Genomic DNA, 18833 nt, shown 5'->3' with positions numbered 1-18833 from the left:
TTGCCTTCTGCCGAATCTTCAAGGGAGAAGGATGTACTCTCATCTAGTAGCGTATCTGTAGCCTTGTTATTAAAGATCGACTTTGACGATAGGTCACATAAGTCTACAGCAGGATTGCCTTGTGGCTTTGTGTTGGTATTATAAGACGAAATCGGTCGCTCCTTTAGATAGGTTAGAGTAGATTCCGCTGTGAATTAATTCAAATTCATGCCAAGGAGGAGAAAACAACCACCCCTTTCCAACACTGAGTATGTAAAATAAGGAATCTTCCCTTGCATTGACACATGCTAATCTTCAGTGGCTTAAAAGGGAGATATCTCTTCAGCTAGCCACAATGCTCATGTTCTAGCTTTGACCCAAGTGGATGAGAGTCTCGAAAGATTTGATTGAGTTCCTGAGACATTTAATAAGCGAGACCTTTCGTCCAAATGTCACCTCGACAACCTTCAGATACCGAGGTACATGCCATTCTTTTCTCCCATCGCTTCCATGGACTTACACCATGAGGCATGCGATGCCACCAAGCGCGCTGGTGCCTACGCTTTCCGCCAGGTGCGAGAGGACGGGCACTGGTATGGTGAAATGAAATCCAACGCAACCATCACCGCCGAATATGTCTTCCTCGCACAAGCCCTGGGATTCAGCATCGAGTCTGACCGAGATGACCTCGTGAAGTATTTCTTATCCAAGCAAGATCAGGAAGGGTCATGGAGCCTTGCCTTTGATTACCCAGGAGATGTCTCCACAACTGCAGAAGCATATTTCGCCCTGCGTCTGCTGGGCCTGGACCGAAACCACAAAGCATTGCGTCCAGCACGGCAGTTTATCCTAGCTCAAGGCGGCATAGCGAAGGTGCGCGTCTTCACCCGCATTTTTTTCGCGTGTTTTGGCCTTTTCCCCTGGTCTGCCGTGCCCGAGCTGCCAGCCGAGTTAGTCTTGCTTCCTGCAGCCGCGCCTCTGAGCATTTATCGATTGGCAAGCTGGGCAAGAGCTACTGTGATACCCATGCTGGTAATTCGACATCATTGTCCCATATATGCTTTGCCGAACGGAAGATCGGCGTCGAATGATTACTTGGACGAGCTATGGGACGATCCCTCGGATAAGATGGTTCCATATGCCCCGTCTGCATGGTCATTGTGGCATGAGGACCTCACCGCGTTTGCATTCACAGTGATAGACCGTATACTTAAAGCCCTGGGTGGTCTACGGTGGTTACCTTTGAGAAAGATCGCACTTCGACAATGTATCGCTTGGATCCTTGAACGTCAGGAGCCCGAAGGAGATATCGGCGGTATTTTCCCTCCTTTGCATGCTGCGTTGTTTGCCTTGACACTTGAGGGATATGGCCTCGAGTCAAGTCCTGTTCGGCGAGGCATCGAAGCTCTCCAAAATACGTACGCCTGGAGAGACGGCAGCGGGTTACGAATGCAAGGGTGTATTTCACCGATCTGGGACACTATCCTTATGACCATTGGTCTGATTGATTCCGGGTTGCCGACTGCAAGCCCCTATGTTACAAAATCAACACAATATCTAAAAGCTCGGCAACAGCTAGGTCCAGAGGGGGACTGGCGGGTATATAATCAGAATGTTGCACCCGGAGGATTTAGCTTCGAGTACTTCAACTCGTGGTATCCTGATATTGACGACACCGCCGCCGCAATCTTAGCCCTGGTGAAGCAGGATCCAAACCTGCTAGACCCAAACCCCATACTATCCGCGATTCAATGGATCCTCGGATTGCAGAACAGTGACGGTGGATGGGCAGCTTTCGATCGCGAAAACAACTACCTGTTCCTGAACAAAATCCCCTTCAGTGATATGGACAGTTTCTGTGACCCATCTACAGCCGACGTGACAGGCCGTGTGCTTGAATGTTTTGGTCTGTTCACAAAGCGTGCCGCCCTGTCCACAAAGGGCAATAATCCAATCCCCAAGGAGTTCATCGACAGAATATCTTCAGCAACCGAGCGGGCCATCAACTTCATTGCTACGGAGCAAGAGCCAAACGGGTCATGGTACGGTCGCTGGGGCTCCAATTATATCTACGGAACCAGCACCGTACTATGTGGATTATCTTACTACCATCTCGAAAACCACGATGCCACATATCCCGCCATGAAGACGACCCACAAATTCGACGTTCATGCTGCCTTGGAATGGTTCCTGAAGGTGCAGAACCCCGATGGCGGGTGGGGCGAGCGCCTAGAAACGTATTCCGATCCCACTCTCGCTGCCCATGGGCCATCCACCCCATCTCAGACGGCCTGGGCCTTGATGGGGTTGCTTGCATATCTACCCCCTACCAATGCATCCATCACTCGTGGCATTCAATATCTTACGCAAACGCAGGTCAAAGAGGGGGATCTTTCCGGGTCATGGAAGGAGGATCACTTCACCGGTACCGGCTTTCCGAACCATTTCTACCTGTGTTATACTCTCTACTCCCAATACTTTCCCATGATGGCTTTGGGGCGGTATACTAATCTTTCTGGGCATAGGCCCCTGGAAGACCTGGGTAATTCGAGGACTTGCTTGGGACCGACGGTGCCCGAATAGGGTGGGTGTTCGGGAGATCATCTCACGGGTAAAATCTCACTGTAGTCCACAATGTGGTGAGTCTTCTGATAACCATGTGCATAACCGGCTAGACATATCCATAGACAAGTTCATATTGGAAGAAACATGGATGTTGTTTCTAATTCATAATCGGAAAAAAGTAGGGGTGCGCTACAAGCAACCTTGCCTTCTGCTACCGCCTGCTAGACACAGAAAGATGACTAGTCACATTATTTAGTTGAACGTATTCATATTAACTCGAATTAGGAGAAGACATGCTCGCAATTGGTTTCTTTCAGGCATAATGTCATAACGTCATTTCCATTACCATATGAATATTCGTGATTTCAAACTGACCCTCCGCCTAAGTCCCAGGCTCACCAACGGCAAATCAACAGTCACGTCAGTCTCCAGAGTGTAATTACAGCCGGCTCCTAATCACCACACTCCCATTATCCTCAAAGACAGGCAAGGGCTTCTGAGGATCTTCCGCCGTCTTTACCCCGAACCGTTTTCCAAGAACGACCAATTGAGCCACCATTAGCGTATTCTTGAAGGACAACGTATCATGGTCTCGGAAAGCTCTCACAAAACCGTCCTGCACTCTATGCCAGTCCAAGAACCCGAGTACTTGAACGTTTGCCTCTGTCACCAGCTTTTTCAAGATCTTGTATACCGGCCCTTTCCTTTTGTACTTTGTCGGGCCGACGTAAGGTTGCTTGGTGCGATTATAAACTTCCTCGGTGATGAAGGGCTTCATTGCCTCACGGAGAATATGTTTCTCCCGGAAGGTCCTTTTCACCGGATCGTACTTGATTTTCAGACTAGGAGGAATTCTGTTCACGTATTCGGTGAGGTGATGGTCGAGAAAGGGGGGCCGCGACTCGATTTGATACACCATATCGATGTTGTCACCCAGGTATCGAAGAATGTAGTTGGCCAACATACATTTAGTCCACTGGTACTGTGAGGAATTGAGCGGATGCCATTTTGTCGCCATATCAGCAAGGACATTGTCGCTGAGACTTTCGGCAAATGACATCTCCGGGCGGTTATGACTGTACTTGTATACCCATTGTTGGAAGGGTGGCTGGAACACCGCGTCAAGTCTGGGAAACACTGAGCTTTTGTTAAGCTTCTGTGCAGCCTCCGCATCGGTGGACCGGGGAAGTGCCCCAAGAAATCCGTTTGCAATCAACTCATCGGCTACCTTCCGCATCTTTTTTGGTTCGGCCATAATGTTTGAGGACGAGGCCCACGCGTGGTCTGGCTCAAGGAGATAACTCCACAAAAAGTCCGCATATCCTGAGAAGTGCTCATCAGACCCTTCACCCGTAAGTATAACTCTTTTCCCTGCCGCATGGGCCGCGTCTGCAAGAGCCAGTCGCCCCATTCCGTTTACATCAGGGATGGGTGTTTCTGTATGCCACACCGTATCTTCTAATCTGGCAGCAATAGTCTCTTCATCTAGAAGTACTGGATGAAAATCCACTCCTAGCCATTCCGCCGTGCGTCGTGCGATGTCTGAGTTCTGTTAGAGGCCCGTGAGACACAGAGATATAGATGAAGTAGGTACCTGATTCATCCAAGCCACTGTCCTTTTCAAACTGAACTGTGAAACAGCTTAAATTGGAGATTTTACCACTTGCATCGTTTCCTAGACTCTTTCCTTGTCGGATAACATGTGCGGTCATGCCCGCAATGGCTGAGGAGTCTAGACCTCCACTCAAGAACACGCCAACACCAACGTCAGCACGGAGTCGATGTTGCAGCGATTCAAGTAAGAGCTCTCGGACTCTAGCCACTGTCTCGGCCTCTGAGTTCAGATAGACGCGGTGCTATGTAAACATTGATCAGCTCTGCCACGTCATCTAGTGCGAATTGCTCACTTTATCGGGGTAGCTGAGATCCCAGTACGTCTTCACCTGAGCTCCTTTGAAACCTTGGCTCATGAGATATTGACCAGGCCCAACCTGATAGCATGGTCAGTTAACCTGTCAGGTGCGATGGACTTTTTTGATTCTGATACTCACTCTATACACGCCTTTGAAGTACATCTGGGGCCCATAGGTCCAACCCTTCTCCCTGAGATTTACGACGTCCCATTCAGGCTTCCATCCAAAGGGCAGAAAACACTTCATTTCCGTCGAAACCAGTAATCGTCCACCCACAACCGTATAATAGAGAGATTTGATTCCATATCGGTCTCTGGCAGCAATGAACAACTGCCGCTTGGCATCCCAGAGTACTAGAGCAAACTCGCCCCGCAAATGCGAAAGGAACGACTCGCCGTAATGTCTGTAAAGTGCAATGACGACCTCACAGTCGCTTTTACTTTTGAAGTCGTATTCATCGGCCAACTCAGCCTTGATACGTTCATAATCGTAAAGCTCGCCATTCACGACAGCATGGATATTGTCGTCGCTGTCGTGGAATGGCTGGTTCCCTGCAGGACTGAGGTCGATGATTGAAAGACGAACATGTCCAAGGCCTTCCAGGCATGTTAGATCATCTGTAAATGCTTTACTGGGGTTGCAGCTTACCAACTCGATAGTCGGAACTGAACCATTGCCCTCGCGCATCGGGACCTCGATGTTTAATCAGGTCCAAGCTGTCATTTACCTTCCTCCCCAAGTCTTGGGCGCCCGTCATCTCTTCATCTTGGTAGCTAGGGCTCCCGCAAAGAGCGACGAAAGCTGTTAGTCCACACATGGCTGACTTATGGTGTACTATTCTCTGCTTGGCCTGGTCTGGCTGGAATCTGGGTGCTGAGGGGTTTGGGTCTTATATGTATGTGAGAACCAGCCAGCGTAAGGCTGGCCAGGAAGATAACGCAGGTGGCAACGAGTAAGAACGAAATGAGACCTTGCTCTGACACACTATCAGTTGACTATGCACAGTTAGTCTGTCTAAACTCAAAGCATCTCTGGCTGAGATCGGGCATGTGGATGCCCATGTCAGAGTGGGAGTGAGCATTAGTAACATTACTAGTAGACGGCCGCCATGCCCCTTCCCTATAGGTGCAGAGCTGTATTTACCAGTGGGTTTGCGATGCTCCTTGCAGGAAGGACCGAAGAGCAACCTAGTAGTAATGCCCGGTGACTCCGCCGGCAGCTGTCTCGGTTTCCATCCCAGCAACAGGCCCAAGGCTAACACGTCACTGTCACAACCAGCGTTCCAACCAATGCATACGAAGCTTGGTGGCCCATGATCTGCAAAGTCAAATATGCAACTCACTCAACTAAGAATGTAGGACGATGGATTTAGCGAGAATATACGCTTTGGAGGCGCGGTCTTTGGCGAGATCACTGGTGAGTCTGCACTGCTGCTAGTTGCTTGCGGCTATCTGAGAAAATGGGACTGACAGATGCCCATCATCCCATCCGACTCAACCGTGGATCTTAGGAACCATATCCTGCGCCTCTGGCAGTCTGGAAACCTCCTTGGGGTCTTGATCTGATTGGGATAAGAACCAGTTCCCCTCCATGCGCCACCATGGGTTACAGACAAAGAAGATTCCATGGCAGACTGTGCTCAGTCACCCAGCTTTCGCCGACTCGGCCAGTATAGGAATGAGCACTTGAGAAGCCTCACTTTCGCCAAATTGAACAAAGAAAGCACATCACCAGACAGCATGCAAGTGATGAGGTGGAGTGGCGACAAACAGGTTTACACGATATCTCCCCGGTGATAATGAATCATCCGAAAGCTTCCCCGAGCACTCTCCCAAGCTTTGCTATCGAGACCGACCATGTTTATGGAGGTTGGGGTCGGGCTAGGACCGGTTTCGAAAGCCAGCCAGTAATCCATCGGTCACTAGTCTACCCGGGGCACCTCATCTCACGGTCTCAGGCATTTTCCCCACTCCTCCGATCCGATCTCGAGCAGTTGCTGACGTTCATCTCTTGTGTAACAGTGTTCCAAGACACGCGCGCACACCGAAACAGATCTTGTACAGATCTTCTCAGACGTCGCCCCCATCGAGCCCGATTCAGCGATACTGTCCGACGAAGGGTCCAATAGGGATTCGATGATAATAGAGAGGGGGGGACATTCTATACTAGTAGATACTCTGCGATCGCAACATGTCCTAGTGGCTGTCTAGGCAGAAACACGACAGTCTTCCGTCGAGTGATTTGTTGGGTCACCTCTAGTGTATAACTTAATTATAACCCGCAAGAAAGATCACCCTTCAAGAACCAAGCAGCGACGGCTCAAGGTAAGGTGAGGCGGTGCAAGGGATATGATCATGAGGATCGTGATGGAGATCGTCATCAGACCCGACCTGAGAAGTATATCGAAGCGCCCGGATTATCAATCGATCACAGGCCCCGGGCTCCTTGATTGATATGAATTCAACAAGAACCCAGGATTCATATTCCACCTGCTGGCAATTGGTTGTTCAAACTCCGATGCCAATAGCCCCTTCTTGGCAGTGCATTATGCTTCACCGCCACAGCGACTGAAAATCAAGGAACGCCGTTCCTTACGTTGGGTCTGCTCGATGTACTTGGGTGCGTCCTAATTCTAGCAGATACTCACGGGAATTTGGAGCCCGATGTGCTTGAATGTGCCGACAGAATTTGCGCGGGCAGACTGCGTTGAATTTCAATCGGCCGGATCCACCCCACCCATCCACGATTGTGGCTGCTATCTACGATCTACGTGGCTTGTTTAGCAGCTTGTTAATACCAAGCTGGTCACCAAAATATACTTACTTCCTATCCAGTATTACCGCTCTATCCGGGTTGTGGCGCGTCGCCCAAAGGTCCACGGTGACCTGCCGGACAGCTTGAAGAGGCACTTTGCAGGTATAACTGCGCAAGGAGCTTTCCATGGGTCTCGCGTGGACCTGATATGATTGGCGGGCCATTTTTACCTGGGGTCTGATAAATGCACTTTATTCTAAGAATAAGAGCTGCTTGAACGGGTGCGGCTTTTCTTTAAGGTCATTCTTCACGGAAGGAAACCCCCGTCGCCTCCTTGCATCAGTTTCGGCGAGATCGGGTTCATGGAAGGAGGAATCCCGCTCGATGACCAGCTTCGCTCGATCATAATGGGGACATAATAGTGTGCTTGGCAGTCTTTCTCACACATCGTCTGGAAGCATTCGGATCTTTATACATGGCTGTTTCCTTACGGCTGAGGATATGGGATGGTAGTATAGGCTTAGAATACTACATACTCAGCAAAATGCATGATGAGTTATTTCATCATATAACGTAGCCCTAGCGGTAGCCATTGCATCCTATCGTGAGCCTCACCATCTACTTGCGTCCCTCTAGAGCCTTACCTCTCCACCCCCTTGATAGGATGCTTCACTTATCCGTACCACTTCTGTTCCGAATACAATAGGCTATTTCAAGGCTGCTATGAGAAAAAAAAAGATAAGAAAAACAAACAAAAGGACGACTGTTACTCCGGCAATACCAAAGCCTCGAATGTGCAAGTCCTTAATCACTTTCCTGACCAGGTCTGCTCGAGCAAGGGGACTACATCCAATTATATAGTCGAATAAAGACACCCAAGGAAGGACATTATCTATATCCAGAGACTCCAGACATCATTCGACTTTTCTCGAGGCCCAACATGCCCCTAAACAATGTTCTAGCTCGCAAGGTCGCTAATTCCATTTCCTCAGGTGGTCATAGGCCACTATTCTACAATATATCTCATCATCGAGATCTTATGGTATAGGTTCATTCAGCATCTCATGTGAGGTCCTAGTTAGAATCGACCTCTTCGGGATTTGCTGTGGGCTTGATTGGGTATTGGCTGAAGTTTTTAAATGGTTTTCCATCTTGGTAGGTCGATCTCCGATGGATAGCCGGCTCTGTGGACTGTGTTTGTGGATTAGGAGATTGAGGTAGATGAATCTCAGTGTATCTGCTGGCTTGAAGGGGCTGGATGTATGAGTAGAGTCGCGAGGGTGGTTTGGAGAGGAAGGAGTAGAATTGTGGGGGTGAGCGTTGGCTGTTGGAGAAAGATGAGGAGACGTTAATAGGTGGTTGCAGCCGTATTGCTCTTAGGGGGTATGTGTTGTTGACCATTTCCGGAATCTGGGCTTTCAAATTGGATGGTTACTATATCTGAAGTAAGTGTCAGTCAGGCATGGTAATGAGAAGCGATTGTCATTACGTACATTTGGAATTCTGCGGCATCCAATGGGTCTTGAAGTATTGTCGCAGGATTTTGATCTCCCTATTAGCTAGTCCTAATGCTTGAAGCTTTATGCAAGTGGTGCTGGTCGCAAGTTGATAATCCTCAAGCGCCATGGGCTATTCGCGTTGGAGATGAAGAGAGTTATGGAAGCTAGACTTCTTGAATACAATTCTCAGTCAGTATAGATCACTTATGGAGCATAGGAATGATGGGATAGGTTACCAAATCTTGTTTACTTTTGTCCCTGTCATTTCTAAGTGGTGAGTGGCACTCAGGATAACATCCTGCTGGGAGCGAAGTGAATGTGTTTGCTGCCTTGTCAAACCACACACCCACTAATGTGTGGAGCAAATGCAAAATCTCTCATATTGGATACAGTAATACGCGTCTCTCGTTTTCTCTTTTCTAAACCAGTGTGCCCAAGGGTGAAAGTGTCCGCCGAGCTTGCAACACACTGTTAGTGACAGCCCGCCGAGATGTCGCGTAACTACGTCTCATTTGCAGACAAAGAGGCGTTTCCTGACTTCTCAGCTCTTCCCTGTGACTACACCTGCCCTCTTGCTCGCCGCGGTGTGAACGGATGTCTTCTTCTTGAGATTGTCAGTATTGAGCGATCCACGCGACTTGTGCTGCGAACCTATGACAGGGCCAAGTTTCCCGTCACTGTAGCTCTCTATACCAAAGATCGGGGAAAGGCCATCGCAGAATCTCCAGATCTAAAGCCCGGAAATACACTTATTTTCATGTTTCCCAGACAGCATTTCTTCATCGATGGATCTGTGGGTATCCGGCAAGAGGAGTATCGGTCCATCAAGGTATGTATGACAATGGACGAGTAATTTAGAAGTTTTTAAAGAGTAATTGCTGACTCAATAATTAACAGATCTTTTCTGCGTCTATAGCTGAGCTCTTCCAACTGAGCAAGGATATGGCAACTTGGCCTGCCAATTTTGCTATGCATCAGGAGTGCCATGGATGTGGAAAGAAGGACATTCCCTTGTTGAAGTGTGCTAAATGTGAAGTATTTGCATACTGTGGCAGGGTGAGGACTTGATATGCCCTTTGGAAGTGTGTACTATATTCTCAGGTTGCTAATACTTCATCTTGATAGGAGTGCCAGAAAGCTGGATGGGAGGAGAAAGGTCACAAGAAATTATGCAAGATTCTTGCTGACAAACAATTTCGAGCCTTGATGAGATTGCTGTCATAAAGCTTTCATCATGGTCTCGTTCCGCACAAGAAGGTGGGATTAGCTTCAATGGTGGAGGACTAGTGTGATCCTAGCAGTAACCGTGGCGATATGTAATTATGGATGGAGGATTTGTTTCCCGCCGGGTTTTCGGGACCGAGGAACTATGTTGAAAGGTGGTACATAATGGGGCTGATCACAAATTGATGTTTTTGCTGAATGAAATTCAATCGTTGTCTTCTACGCCATCTGGATCAATTCATCTCACTCACTCACCCACTCACTCACTCAGATATCTACTATTTTACAGCAGCATCACCAGCCACCACCCACTATGCCAAGCACGGACAAGCGGGGAGGGCCGCAGTAGCCGCCCCCAGACCGAGGTTGGCGATCGCCCGACCGAGAAATGGTCCGTCCCCCAACACAACGTCGTCTCCGTCCCTCCCTCTCCCCTCCCCTCAGCGCCAGGCTAATCTTCATCTGCGTGGCCTTGTATTTGAATGATGTTGCGATCAGTTCCTCGTCGTCTTTCCCGACGATTCCCCCCCCTCACATCGACTGCCGGCAACCCATCTCGTGTCGCCCTGCGTTCGTTCACATGCGGTTATCCGCGGATGTCGGCATCGACGCTACCCCCCGTCGAGCCCCCCGTGTCATCCGCACTACCAGGCGATTCATACCAACTTTTATCGACCGTCGAAAAGTCTGGCGCTGCCGAAGACGCCTTGTACGAGCAACAGATCAAAGATGTGGAAGCATGGTGGAACTCACCCCGGTTCGAGGGTATTAAGCGTCCCTACTCTGCCGCAGATGTGGTTAGCAAACGGGGTTCTTTGCAACAAACATACCCGAGCTCGTTGATGGCAAGAAAGTTGTTCAACTTGCTGAATGAGAGAGCAGCTGAGGGGAAGCCGGTTCACACGAGTATGTCACTGTATAGCTCTACCTCAATCGTTGTATATACTAATCAGTCAATCCACTCACAGTGGGCGCCATTGACCCAGTACAGATGACCCAGCAGGCAGCGAACCAGGAAGTTTTGTATATTTCCGGCTGGGCATGCTCATCTTTATTGACCACTACGAACGAAGTCTCCGCCGATTTCGGTGACTATCCTTACAACACCGTTCCAAACCAAGTCCAGCGATTGTTTAAAGCGCAACAGTTACACGATCGGAAACAGTGGGATACCAGACGGAAGTTGACTTCTGAGCAGCGGAAGGCCACACCGTATGTTGATTACTTGCGTCCGATCGTGGCGGACGGTGATACTGGGTACGTCCCGCCCCTTGAGAACTAAGGGTCGGCTGGCTGATGTTTGTAGACATGGAGGGTTATCCGCTGTGCTGAAGCTGGCTAAGCTCTTTGCTGAGAATGGTGCTGCTGCTGTCCACTTTGAAGATCAACTTCATGGTGGAAAGAAATGCGGTCATCTCGCAGGAAAAGTCCTTGTGCCTATGGGAGACCACATCAACAGGCTTGTTGCGGCACGTTTCCAATGGGATTTGATGGGAACAGAGAACCTAGTCATCGCTCGTACCGACTCGGAGAGTGGACGCTTAATCAGCAGTGCTATTGATGTGCGCGATCACGAGTTCATTCTCGGAGTTGCAGAGGACGTGGAGCCTCTCGCAGAGACCTTACAGGCCATGGAGCGGGAGGGAGCTGCTCCCTCGGAAATTGATGCATACGAGATGGACTGGGTTAAGAGACATAAGCTTGTCACTTTCGATGAGGGTATGGTCCTTAAGCAATGTGTACAAGTGTCAGGCTAACCACATACTCCTCCAACAGCTGTCGACGCGCATCTTGAGGCGGAGGGCGCATCTCAGTCCGCTCGGGACGCATACAAAAAGCGTGTTCAAGAGAACCCTGACCTATCGTTCTCTCGTCGGAGAGCACTGGCCGATGACTACACCCAGATACCCGTCGTTTGGTCGTGTGATAGCCCCCGTACCCGGGAGGGATTTTACCATTACCGCGCCGGCTTTGCAGCAGCCACTAAGCGAGCAAAGGAATTCGCACCTTACGCGGACCTCCTCTGGGTCGAGACAGGTGATCCGGACGTTTCCAAGGCTGCGACGCTGGCGAGTGAGGTGCGCAGCGCGCACCCGGGCAAGAAGTTGGTCTACAACCTGAGCCCGTCATTCAACTGGATGGGCCAAGGTTTCGATGAGGCTTCTCTCAAGTCTTTCATCTGGGACCTAGCACAGCACGGGTATGTGATTACCACTGAAATGATGACGATGATAGCTAACCAGCGTAGGTTTGTTCTGCAATTGATCTCTCTCGCCGGATTGCACACAAACGCAACCATCACGACAGAACTCTCGCGCGCCTTCAAGGACGAAGGAATGCTTGCCTACGTACGTATGGTCCAGGCGCGGGAAAAGGAACTCGGCGTGGAGGTTCTCACCCATCAGAAATGGAGTGGTGCACCCTACATGGATGGCATTCTCGGGGCCATTCAGAGCGGCAGCAGTAGCAGCAAGAGTATGGGTGAGGGGAACACCGAGAAGGGTAAGTCTCAAGAGTTTCATTACACCAAAACTGTGCTAATCATTTCGGTAGGCTTTTAACGATAATTTCGATGTAAATAACCGACTACGATACTGGTATCGAATGTAGCGATGTAGACAAGTATGATCTATACTGAAGTATTATTTACTCCTAGCATATTCGAGCGCACGACGCAATTATCGCCTTTGCTGGTATGAGGGCAGAGTCCACAGGTACTGTACGAGATAACCGACGAAGAGTATTTACTGTGTACTGGTTTACTGTGTACTGGATGTATTGGCTTAACCTCTACCCCAGACTGTATGATACAGGACGAGATCTCCTCCCCGAACTGATTAATCGATCATACGTCATGTCCCCACCCCAGCATCCCTGCCGGTACCGGATCGTATCCGTCAAAGATCACGGCATCCAGCGGATGGAAGTTTGGAACGTAACATAGTAGTCTGATGGATCAGCTTTACATAGGCCCCATTATCGCATGTAGATATTTGCCACAAGGCTCACATCACTCGAAAGTCCGGAGCGTGTCCTGGATAGATGACTATAGGCAAACTGTATCCCAACTAACCCAACGACGCGTATCATTTTGGACTCTCGAGCCATCGACCTGACTTGCAGCCACTCATTATCTGACTCCGCTTTCGATGATTTGGCGGGACGTCGATAGATGCAGCCCTATGGGCGTGGTTTATTTAACCAATCGATAGCCCAGTTGAGGCCATGGAAGATAGCGTACAGGCCGTCACATACGGGAGAACGGGTGGTCTGTTCTTCGCGTGCTTTCCAATTTGGAGCTAACTGCACGTAATGACACAAGCCATTACCGCGATTCCGTTTTAATGAAGTTGTCCATGACGTGGAACCAGGGTTTGGTGTTGTTATCGCGAAAGCGATCCAAGCTGATCAGTCGCCAATCAGACACGCGTCGGAGGTGCAGGGGGGGTGGCATGCAGCTCATCAGATCACCATATTACTCTATGCCGGCACTATGAAGCGAAACTTCATGGAAACTCTTGTAACTTCCAACTCAGTGGACCGGGATTCATTGGTAGGACCCTGAACCGCCAAGAGAGCATAAAATACAGGGTCCTCATAAAGTACTGCACAAGGCGGTATCATTCCCCGTATCTGCTGGAACATCAGTAATGGGTATAGGACCAGAAAAGTACTTTGTACCAGAACACCCGATACCTCGATGTAATTACCAGTTGCAATAGTTTGGAATCCCCTCTCTGATGGTTGTTCCTTTGACTATCTTTTTCTCCGTCATCTCACCATTCTTATCCTGAACCCACCAAGGCTCCAAGCTAAGAACCACTGCAGCCTGGTTCAGCTCGGCTAAAATGGAACCTAGACTGAGAATAAAATCTTCGTTTGCCTGTTCCTTCACCTACTCACCATCCTGACCCCCTTCATCCGCTCATTGACGAGATGAATCGCCTTCCAGACGAGATTCTCCTCCTTATCGTTGACAATATATACCTGCACAGAGACAAACGCAATTTTCTCCTGGTTTGTCGCCGCTGGCGCTCGGTCCTTTACAAATCAGTCAACCGCAATGTTTGGATCAACGGAGGATGCATTCGCCCTCTTGTGCTGGCAATTCATGACAATCCTGCCTTAGGATCCGCTATCCAAAGTTTGAGGCTGCATTGGTGGTCTTCCTACACGAGGAAGGCGGAGAACCACGACATAACCCCTGTCATACCACTTGTGGCGCAGATAAGCCAATCTGAGGAGGAAACCAAAGAATGGGAGGAAGCACTGAAGGAGGGTAACCAAGACGCATGGCTTGGTTTACTTCTGTTATCCCTGGAGAACCTCATCGAGTTGGACATGCATTATACATGGAACCCAATTTTCCTCCGCCGAGTCATATCACGCGCCGCAATGCGCGAGTATCCACTGGACACCAAGCCAGTTTTGCAACGACTAGAGGCCTTTTATGTCGATGCCAGCGATGACAATAAGGCCTACTTTCCCAGCGTCGAATTTCTTCCTTTCTTCCGTCTTCCGTCTATGCGGACTGTATCGCTGGACTCGGTGGTCGAGTCCTTACATAGGGAAATCGACCATCCGGCTTTCAAAGCTTCCAGGGGCACCTCTCCAATCGTCTCTCTGGCATTCGATAGACATTCGAACGGCAGCAAAGGCATGGCGGAGTTCATCACATCCTGTGCGAATCTTGAGCAATTCGAATACTCGCACTCAAATCAGGCGATCTGGGGAGAGCAATACATTAGCTTCCGCCCTAGGGCGTTTTACACGGCACTTTGCTCGCAGAAGCACAGTTTACAGGTAATTCACTTGGATGACACAGATGAACTCACAGGAGCCGAATCTGACGAGGAAGACCCTAACGACCTTCCTGATAACTGGCTTGGGTCATTCGCGGATTTCAATAAGCTCTGGGATCTTCAAGTTTCGGTGGCCAATCTTTTGAATTTCCACAAGAGTGATCAGGTGCCGAGAGTTTCATCGCTCAAGGAGATCCTGCCGCGCAGTCTGAAACGACTTCACTTGGGAAGGTTCCAAATTTCCCAGTTGGATCTGGTTCGTTCTAATCTGCTGGAGGTGGTGGCCTGTCGGGAGGAGTTTCCGCACCTTGAGCAGCTGGAATTAGAGACAGGATTTAAGCAGCTTATCCAGCAGGAATCGGGTCCTCCGTTGACTATCAAACAAGCACTTGCGCCACTTATAGATGCTTGTGAGGATGTTGGCATCAAGATGACCATCGTCCGCTGGTGATCATAGAGATATAATGTATCATACACGTTTTCGAACTTTCTGTTCAAGCCATTCATACCATGATTCATGTTCGCACAAAACCATATCTTCAATTTACATGTCACCGGTAATACCACTACATGTCTAATACCTGTGACGCATTTACCCCAAGAGTTCAAATCCTAAAGCACTACCATGCCTTCAACCCAGACCCCATAGAACAACCCTCTTCAACCCATCTTCTCTTTTCAGCCGAGATATTGATCTCGCACTTTCTTCCAAAAAGCGTGGAGCACAAAAATGTCATAATTAAGTTCACCACACGCCCAACACTTTCAATCGAATCTATGTAGTAGGTACCTATAGCCCCCAAACACGAATCCAGCTCCCTACCCCACCAAACCCCTAGCGTCCCCATGCTCCCCACCCAAGGCAACCAAACCGGCCTTAGGCCACTGATGCCTAGCTAGATCCAGGCAACAGCAGCAACAATTCCTTACATTCTTCCCTCTCCCACCCCTTCTAGATAGCAACCCATACATAATAGATAGATATACCAACGAATAGAACCCCAAGCCTGCCTGCATAATAATTCCCCATTTGTGCATAATCGACGTATCCATTTTCATAGATAGATACCCAACAGACTACCAACTACTTATGAATCCTCGCCCCACCACCACCCACCCACCAATAACATACATACATACAAACCAAACCACTACACTACACTACCTACACACCATAATCGAACACAGAACAAATGCCTACACCACAGGAAAACTAATCACCTAGATAGAGTGTAATATATCCCCTGTATTGGAGTAATACATACCCCTATAATACAATCTGATTGGGTAGGTGGTTTTGTATCATAGTACTGCCCGGTAAGTATAGTAATTGTTATTTTGTATGGTATACTAACACACCACTATTAGATTTGGTATGGGGATACTAGTATGTATAGGTAGTGTATTTTGAGATACGGAATTTAGATAGATAGATAGATATGATAGTTGTGGAATTGACGGTAAAAAGTTGTATGATGAGAGAGGTATGTAAGCATATAGAAGATTGATATGTCGATAATCGCGAATGTATTTCCCGAGACTGATTATTCTACTACTGTTTCTTCTACGTACGTCCTCGTATCAAGCAGGTAAGTGATCGATATCCATTCTGAAATAGAGATACATAATGTGTCCTCAATGCTTGACGTATTAGGGTCGACTAGGCGACGGGGAAAGAAAAGAAAAGAAACAAATCGAGTTGAGACTCATGACAATCTTGCTCTGCTCCTAGGAAATGGGAGAGGGAAAAAAAAAAGAGAAGTAGGAAAAGAACAGGTACCTTACAAGTGGAGTCTGATAGAAGGAAACCAAGCAAGTCATAATAGAACATTCGAATGTGCTCGAACGAACGCATCAAGTGGACTCGTGACTGTGACGGAGTGATGACGAGGTAGGTATCCCTAGAGGTATAACCCACGCAGATAAGGAGATAGATACACAAGCCACACTTCAGAAGAGAGGAACTCAATCAAAGGTGGATAGAAAACAACCAAGACGCGATTTTCCCCATGAAACAATTGCTACTCGCTCAATAACGGACAAAACAGGTGCAATATGATGGCAGATTAGTTGACGCGGAATGCATCAAATATGACTAGACATGGGTTAGCAATCGAGGTTGGCAAATTGATTGGTGGTTTGCTGACCTTCATGGCCCCTGCGGCAGCCACTGCCGATCCACATCAGGGTGTTCAAAAACGCGTAACGCTCGTCGCCGGTTTCCATGTACAGGTTGATGCGATATTTGTATGTGTTGGGATTGATTCCGTCGGCCATGCCGGGGTCGTTGACCTTGTCCAGGATATCCTTGGCACCGGTCAACCAACCGTTGGTTTTGACGACAATATACGCGGGAGGATCGTCGGCGGTCTGAAGCATGTAGCTGGCGCGGAGACTTGTCGATGATTCCTTGGTCACAACCTGCGAGTCCTGTCCTCCAGGCTATACACATCGTAAGCATGTTGCTAGGATAACAATTGACTGTAGAAAACACTCACCAAAACAATGCCTTTTCCCCACCGACCGGCCCATTGACCACCAACAAATGTTACCCAGTCACGCTGACCCCAGATACTCTCACCCACGGACACCTTCGGGTTCATTTTGATACTCATGCGGAAGTCCAGCTCCAGGGTGGGGGCGGGGATTTGCAGGGAACGGGCCACATCACCTTCGGGGAAGGTATGGAGGAGATTGTTGGCTGGTATGGAATCTTTCATGACACTGAGATAGGTAGGGCATTCCAGCAAGTGTTGACGTTGGCGACTGGTATTCTTTGCGCGGACCTGTTGGCAGTAGATGCATTGGACGGACAGACACTGGTCGGTTTCTGTCAGAAATAGGGTCCCTTCTGACAACATATGGGCCATATCCTCGCTCACCTTATCTTCCTCCTTGGCACGGAACTCAACGAAAGCGGCATGGACGTCGTCAAGAGGCGGGGCGGGCAGGTTGGAGCTCGAGCTCTTGGGCTTGGACTTGGGAGTGGCACGAGGGGCCTGCTGGGCGGCCGAGGCCGTAGAAGCGGTTCCGGCAGGGCCTGAAGTCGGGAGAGAGGCGCGACCCTGCATGTTCTGCAGCGGCGTCTGCATCGGGGTAGCATGTGGGTTGACGCCGTTGGACATCATGGGTCCGTTGGGAGTCGCGAGAGCACCGGGACCAGGGCCAGGGCCCGGGGCGGTGGGCGCGGCGCCATTGGGGGTGGGAGTATAGCCATTAGCAGCGGTGATGCCATTCGGGGCGGACTGGGTGGACTGGGCCTGGGCCTGGGGGTTGGTGTGGCCGCGGAGACCGGGGCACTCGAGCAGGTGCTGCTTCTGGCGCGAGGTGTTCTTTGCGCGAATCTGCTGGCAGTAGATACACTGGACGGAAAGACACTGCGAAAGCAAACACGCCGGTCGTCATGTCAGTGACGCTGGTGTTGGGCGGCGGGTTGAAATATTACGGGAAATACAGGAGTCACGCACCTTATCGTCTTCCTTGGCGCGGAACTCGACGAACGCCGCGTGAACTTCCTGGTCGACGGTCCGACCCATGTTCACGACGAAGGGGCTGAATAAATCGATGGTGGGTGGATTGAACGGGGGAACCGGCTAGAAAAGGGATGATGAGGGCGCCGCCGGGGATGGGGATGGGGTCGAGGTCGAGGAGCAGGATGAGGACGAGGACGAAGCAGCGAAGACGACTCGGGGGAGCGAGAGTGAAAAGGAAGAGTGTTTGACGGCCAGGGAGAACGAACGAGACGAGACAAGACGGGGACAAGACAAGACCGAGACGGTGGCGGTTAACTTACGCGAGCCTGTCAGGACGAGACCTTACCACCCGCGTAATTTTGATCCCGAGGGGTTTCAACCCACACTTGACCCATACAAATCCATTGCTGACCATTACTACTACGACGATGATTTTCACTTCTGCCTCTTTATTCATCCATCTATCCATCCATCATTTATCATTCATCATCTTTCTTTGTCACTGTGACAAAAGCAGTCAATAACCCCTCCTCCCCCCCCAGCAGGTGCAACTTGGTCTTGGGTGCCTCAGACCCCCCCTAAAGTCAAATTCCGTCACGCGGTAGGCTGACCAAGCCGACCACG

At 49.6% G+C, this 18833-nt stretch overlaps 6 protein-coding genes across 6 annotated transcripts; 4 read left to right on the top strand and 2 right to left on the bottom strand.

The window, feature by feature from the left end:
• Positions 1–489: 489 nt before the first annotated feature.
• Positions 490–2562, top strand: BO94DRAFT_593303 (terpene cyclase/mutase family protein; the record flags this gene model as incomplete). The annotated part of the gene is made up of 1 exon (XM_025616175.1): positions 490–2562. The coding sequence occupies one exon, from the start codon at positions 490–492 to the stop codon at positions 2560–2562; it is 2073 nt and encodes a 690-aa protein (XP_025468830.1).
• Positions 2563–2983: 421 nt separating this feature from the next.
• BO94DRAFT_545201 (asparagine synthetase B family protein) lies at positions 2984–5274 on the bottom strand (the record flags this gene model as incomplete). The annotated part of the gene is made up of 5 exons (XM_025613223.1): positions 2984–4086; positions 4139–4400; positions 4452–4535; positions 4596–5053; positions 5106–5274. The coding sequence occupies 5 exons, from the start codon at positions 5272–5274 to the stop codon at positions 2984–2986; spliced, it is 2076 nt and encodes a 691-aa protein (XP_025468829.1).
• A 3926-nt stretch (positions 5275–9200) lies between these two features.
• Positions 9201–9934, top strand: BO94DRAFT_584460 (zinc finger MYND domain-containing protein; the record flags this gene model as incomplete). The annotated part of the gene is made up of 3 exons (XM_025615630.1): positions 9201–9539; positions 9608–9766; positions 9836–9934. 3 exons carry the CDS (start codon positions 9201–9203, stop codon positions 9932–9934), a joined length of 597 nt encoding a protein of 198 aa, XP_025468828.1.
• Positions 9935–10332: 398 nt separating this feature from the next.
• On the top strand, positions 10333–12783 carry BO94DRAFT_533937 (methylisocitrate lyase ICL2). The gene is made up of 6 exons (XM_025611429.1): positions 10333–10840; positions 10903–11191; positions 11241–11653; positions 11711–12134; positions 12183–12436; positions 12488–12783. The coding sequence occupies exons 1-6, from the start codon at positions 10417–10419 to the stop codon at positions 12493–12495; spliced, it is 1812 nt and encodes a 603-aa protein (XP_025468827.1). The 5' UTR covers positions 10333–10416; the 3' UTR covers positions 12496–12783.
• An 846-nt stretch (positions 12784–13629) lies between these two features.
• BO94DRAFT_489862 (uncharacterized protein) lies at positions 13630–15325 on the top strand. Its single transcript, XM_025609103.1, has one exon. It carries the CDS (start codon positions 13871–13873, stop codon positions 15185–15187), a length of 1317 nt encoding a protein of 438 aa, XP_025468826.1. The 5' UTR covers positions 13630–13870; the 3' UTR covers positions 15188–15325.
• A 1037-nt stretch (positions 15326–16362) lies between these two features.
• Positions 16363–18456, bottom strand: BO94DRAFT_533935 (DUF3237 domain-containing protein). Its single transcript, XM_025611428.1, has 5 exons — positions 18204–18456; positions 17619–18113; positions 17235–17555; positions 16884–17178; positions 16363–16831 (listed from the first exon to the last, which is right to left on the bottom strand). The coding sequence occupies exons 1-5, from the start codon at positions 18270–18272 to the stop codon at positions 16803–16805; spliced, it is 1209 nt and encodes a 402-aa protein (XP_025468825.1). The 5' UTR covers positions 18273–18456; the 3' UTR covers positions 16363–16802.
• Positions 18457–18833: the final 377 nt, after the last annotated feature.

Source organism: Aspergillus sclerotioniger (assembly GCF_003184525.1).
Source record: "Aspergillus sclerotioniger CBS 115572 chromosome Unknown BO94scaffold_10, whole genome shotgun sequence".
In the NCBI taxonomy this organism is placed as follows: domain Eukaryota; kingdom Fungi; phylum Ascomycota; class Eurotiomycetes; order Eurotiales; family Aspergillaceae; genus Aspergillus; species Aspergillus sclerotioniger.
Note: the sequence above shows the minus strand (reverse complement) of the source record. Positions and strands in the feature narration are given on the sequence as shown.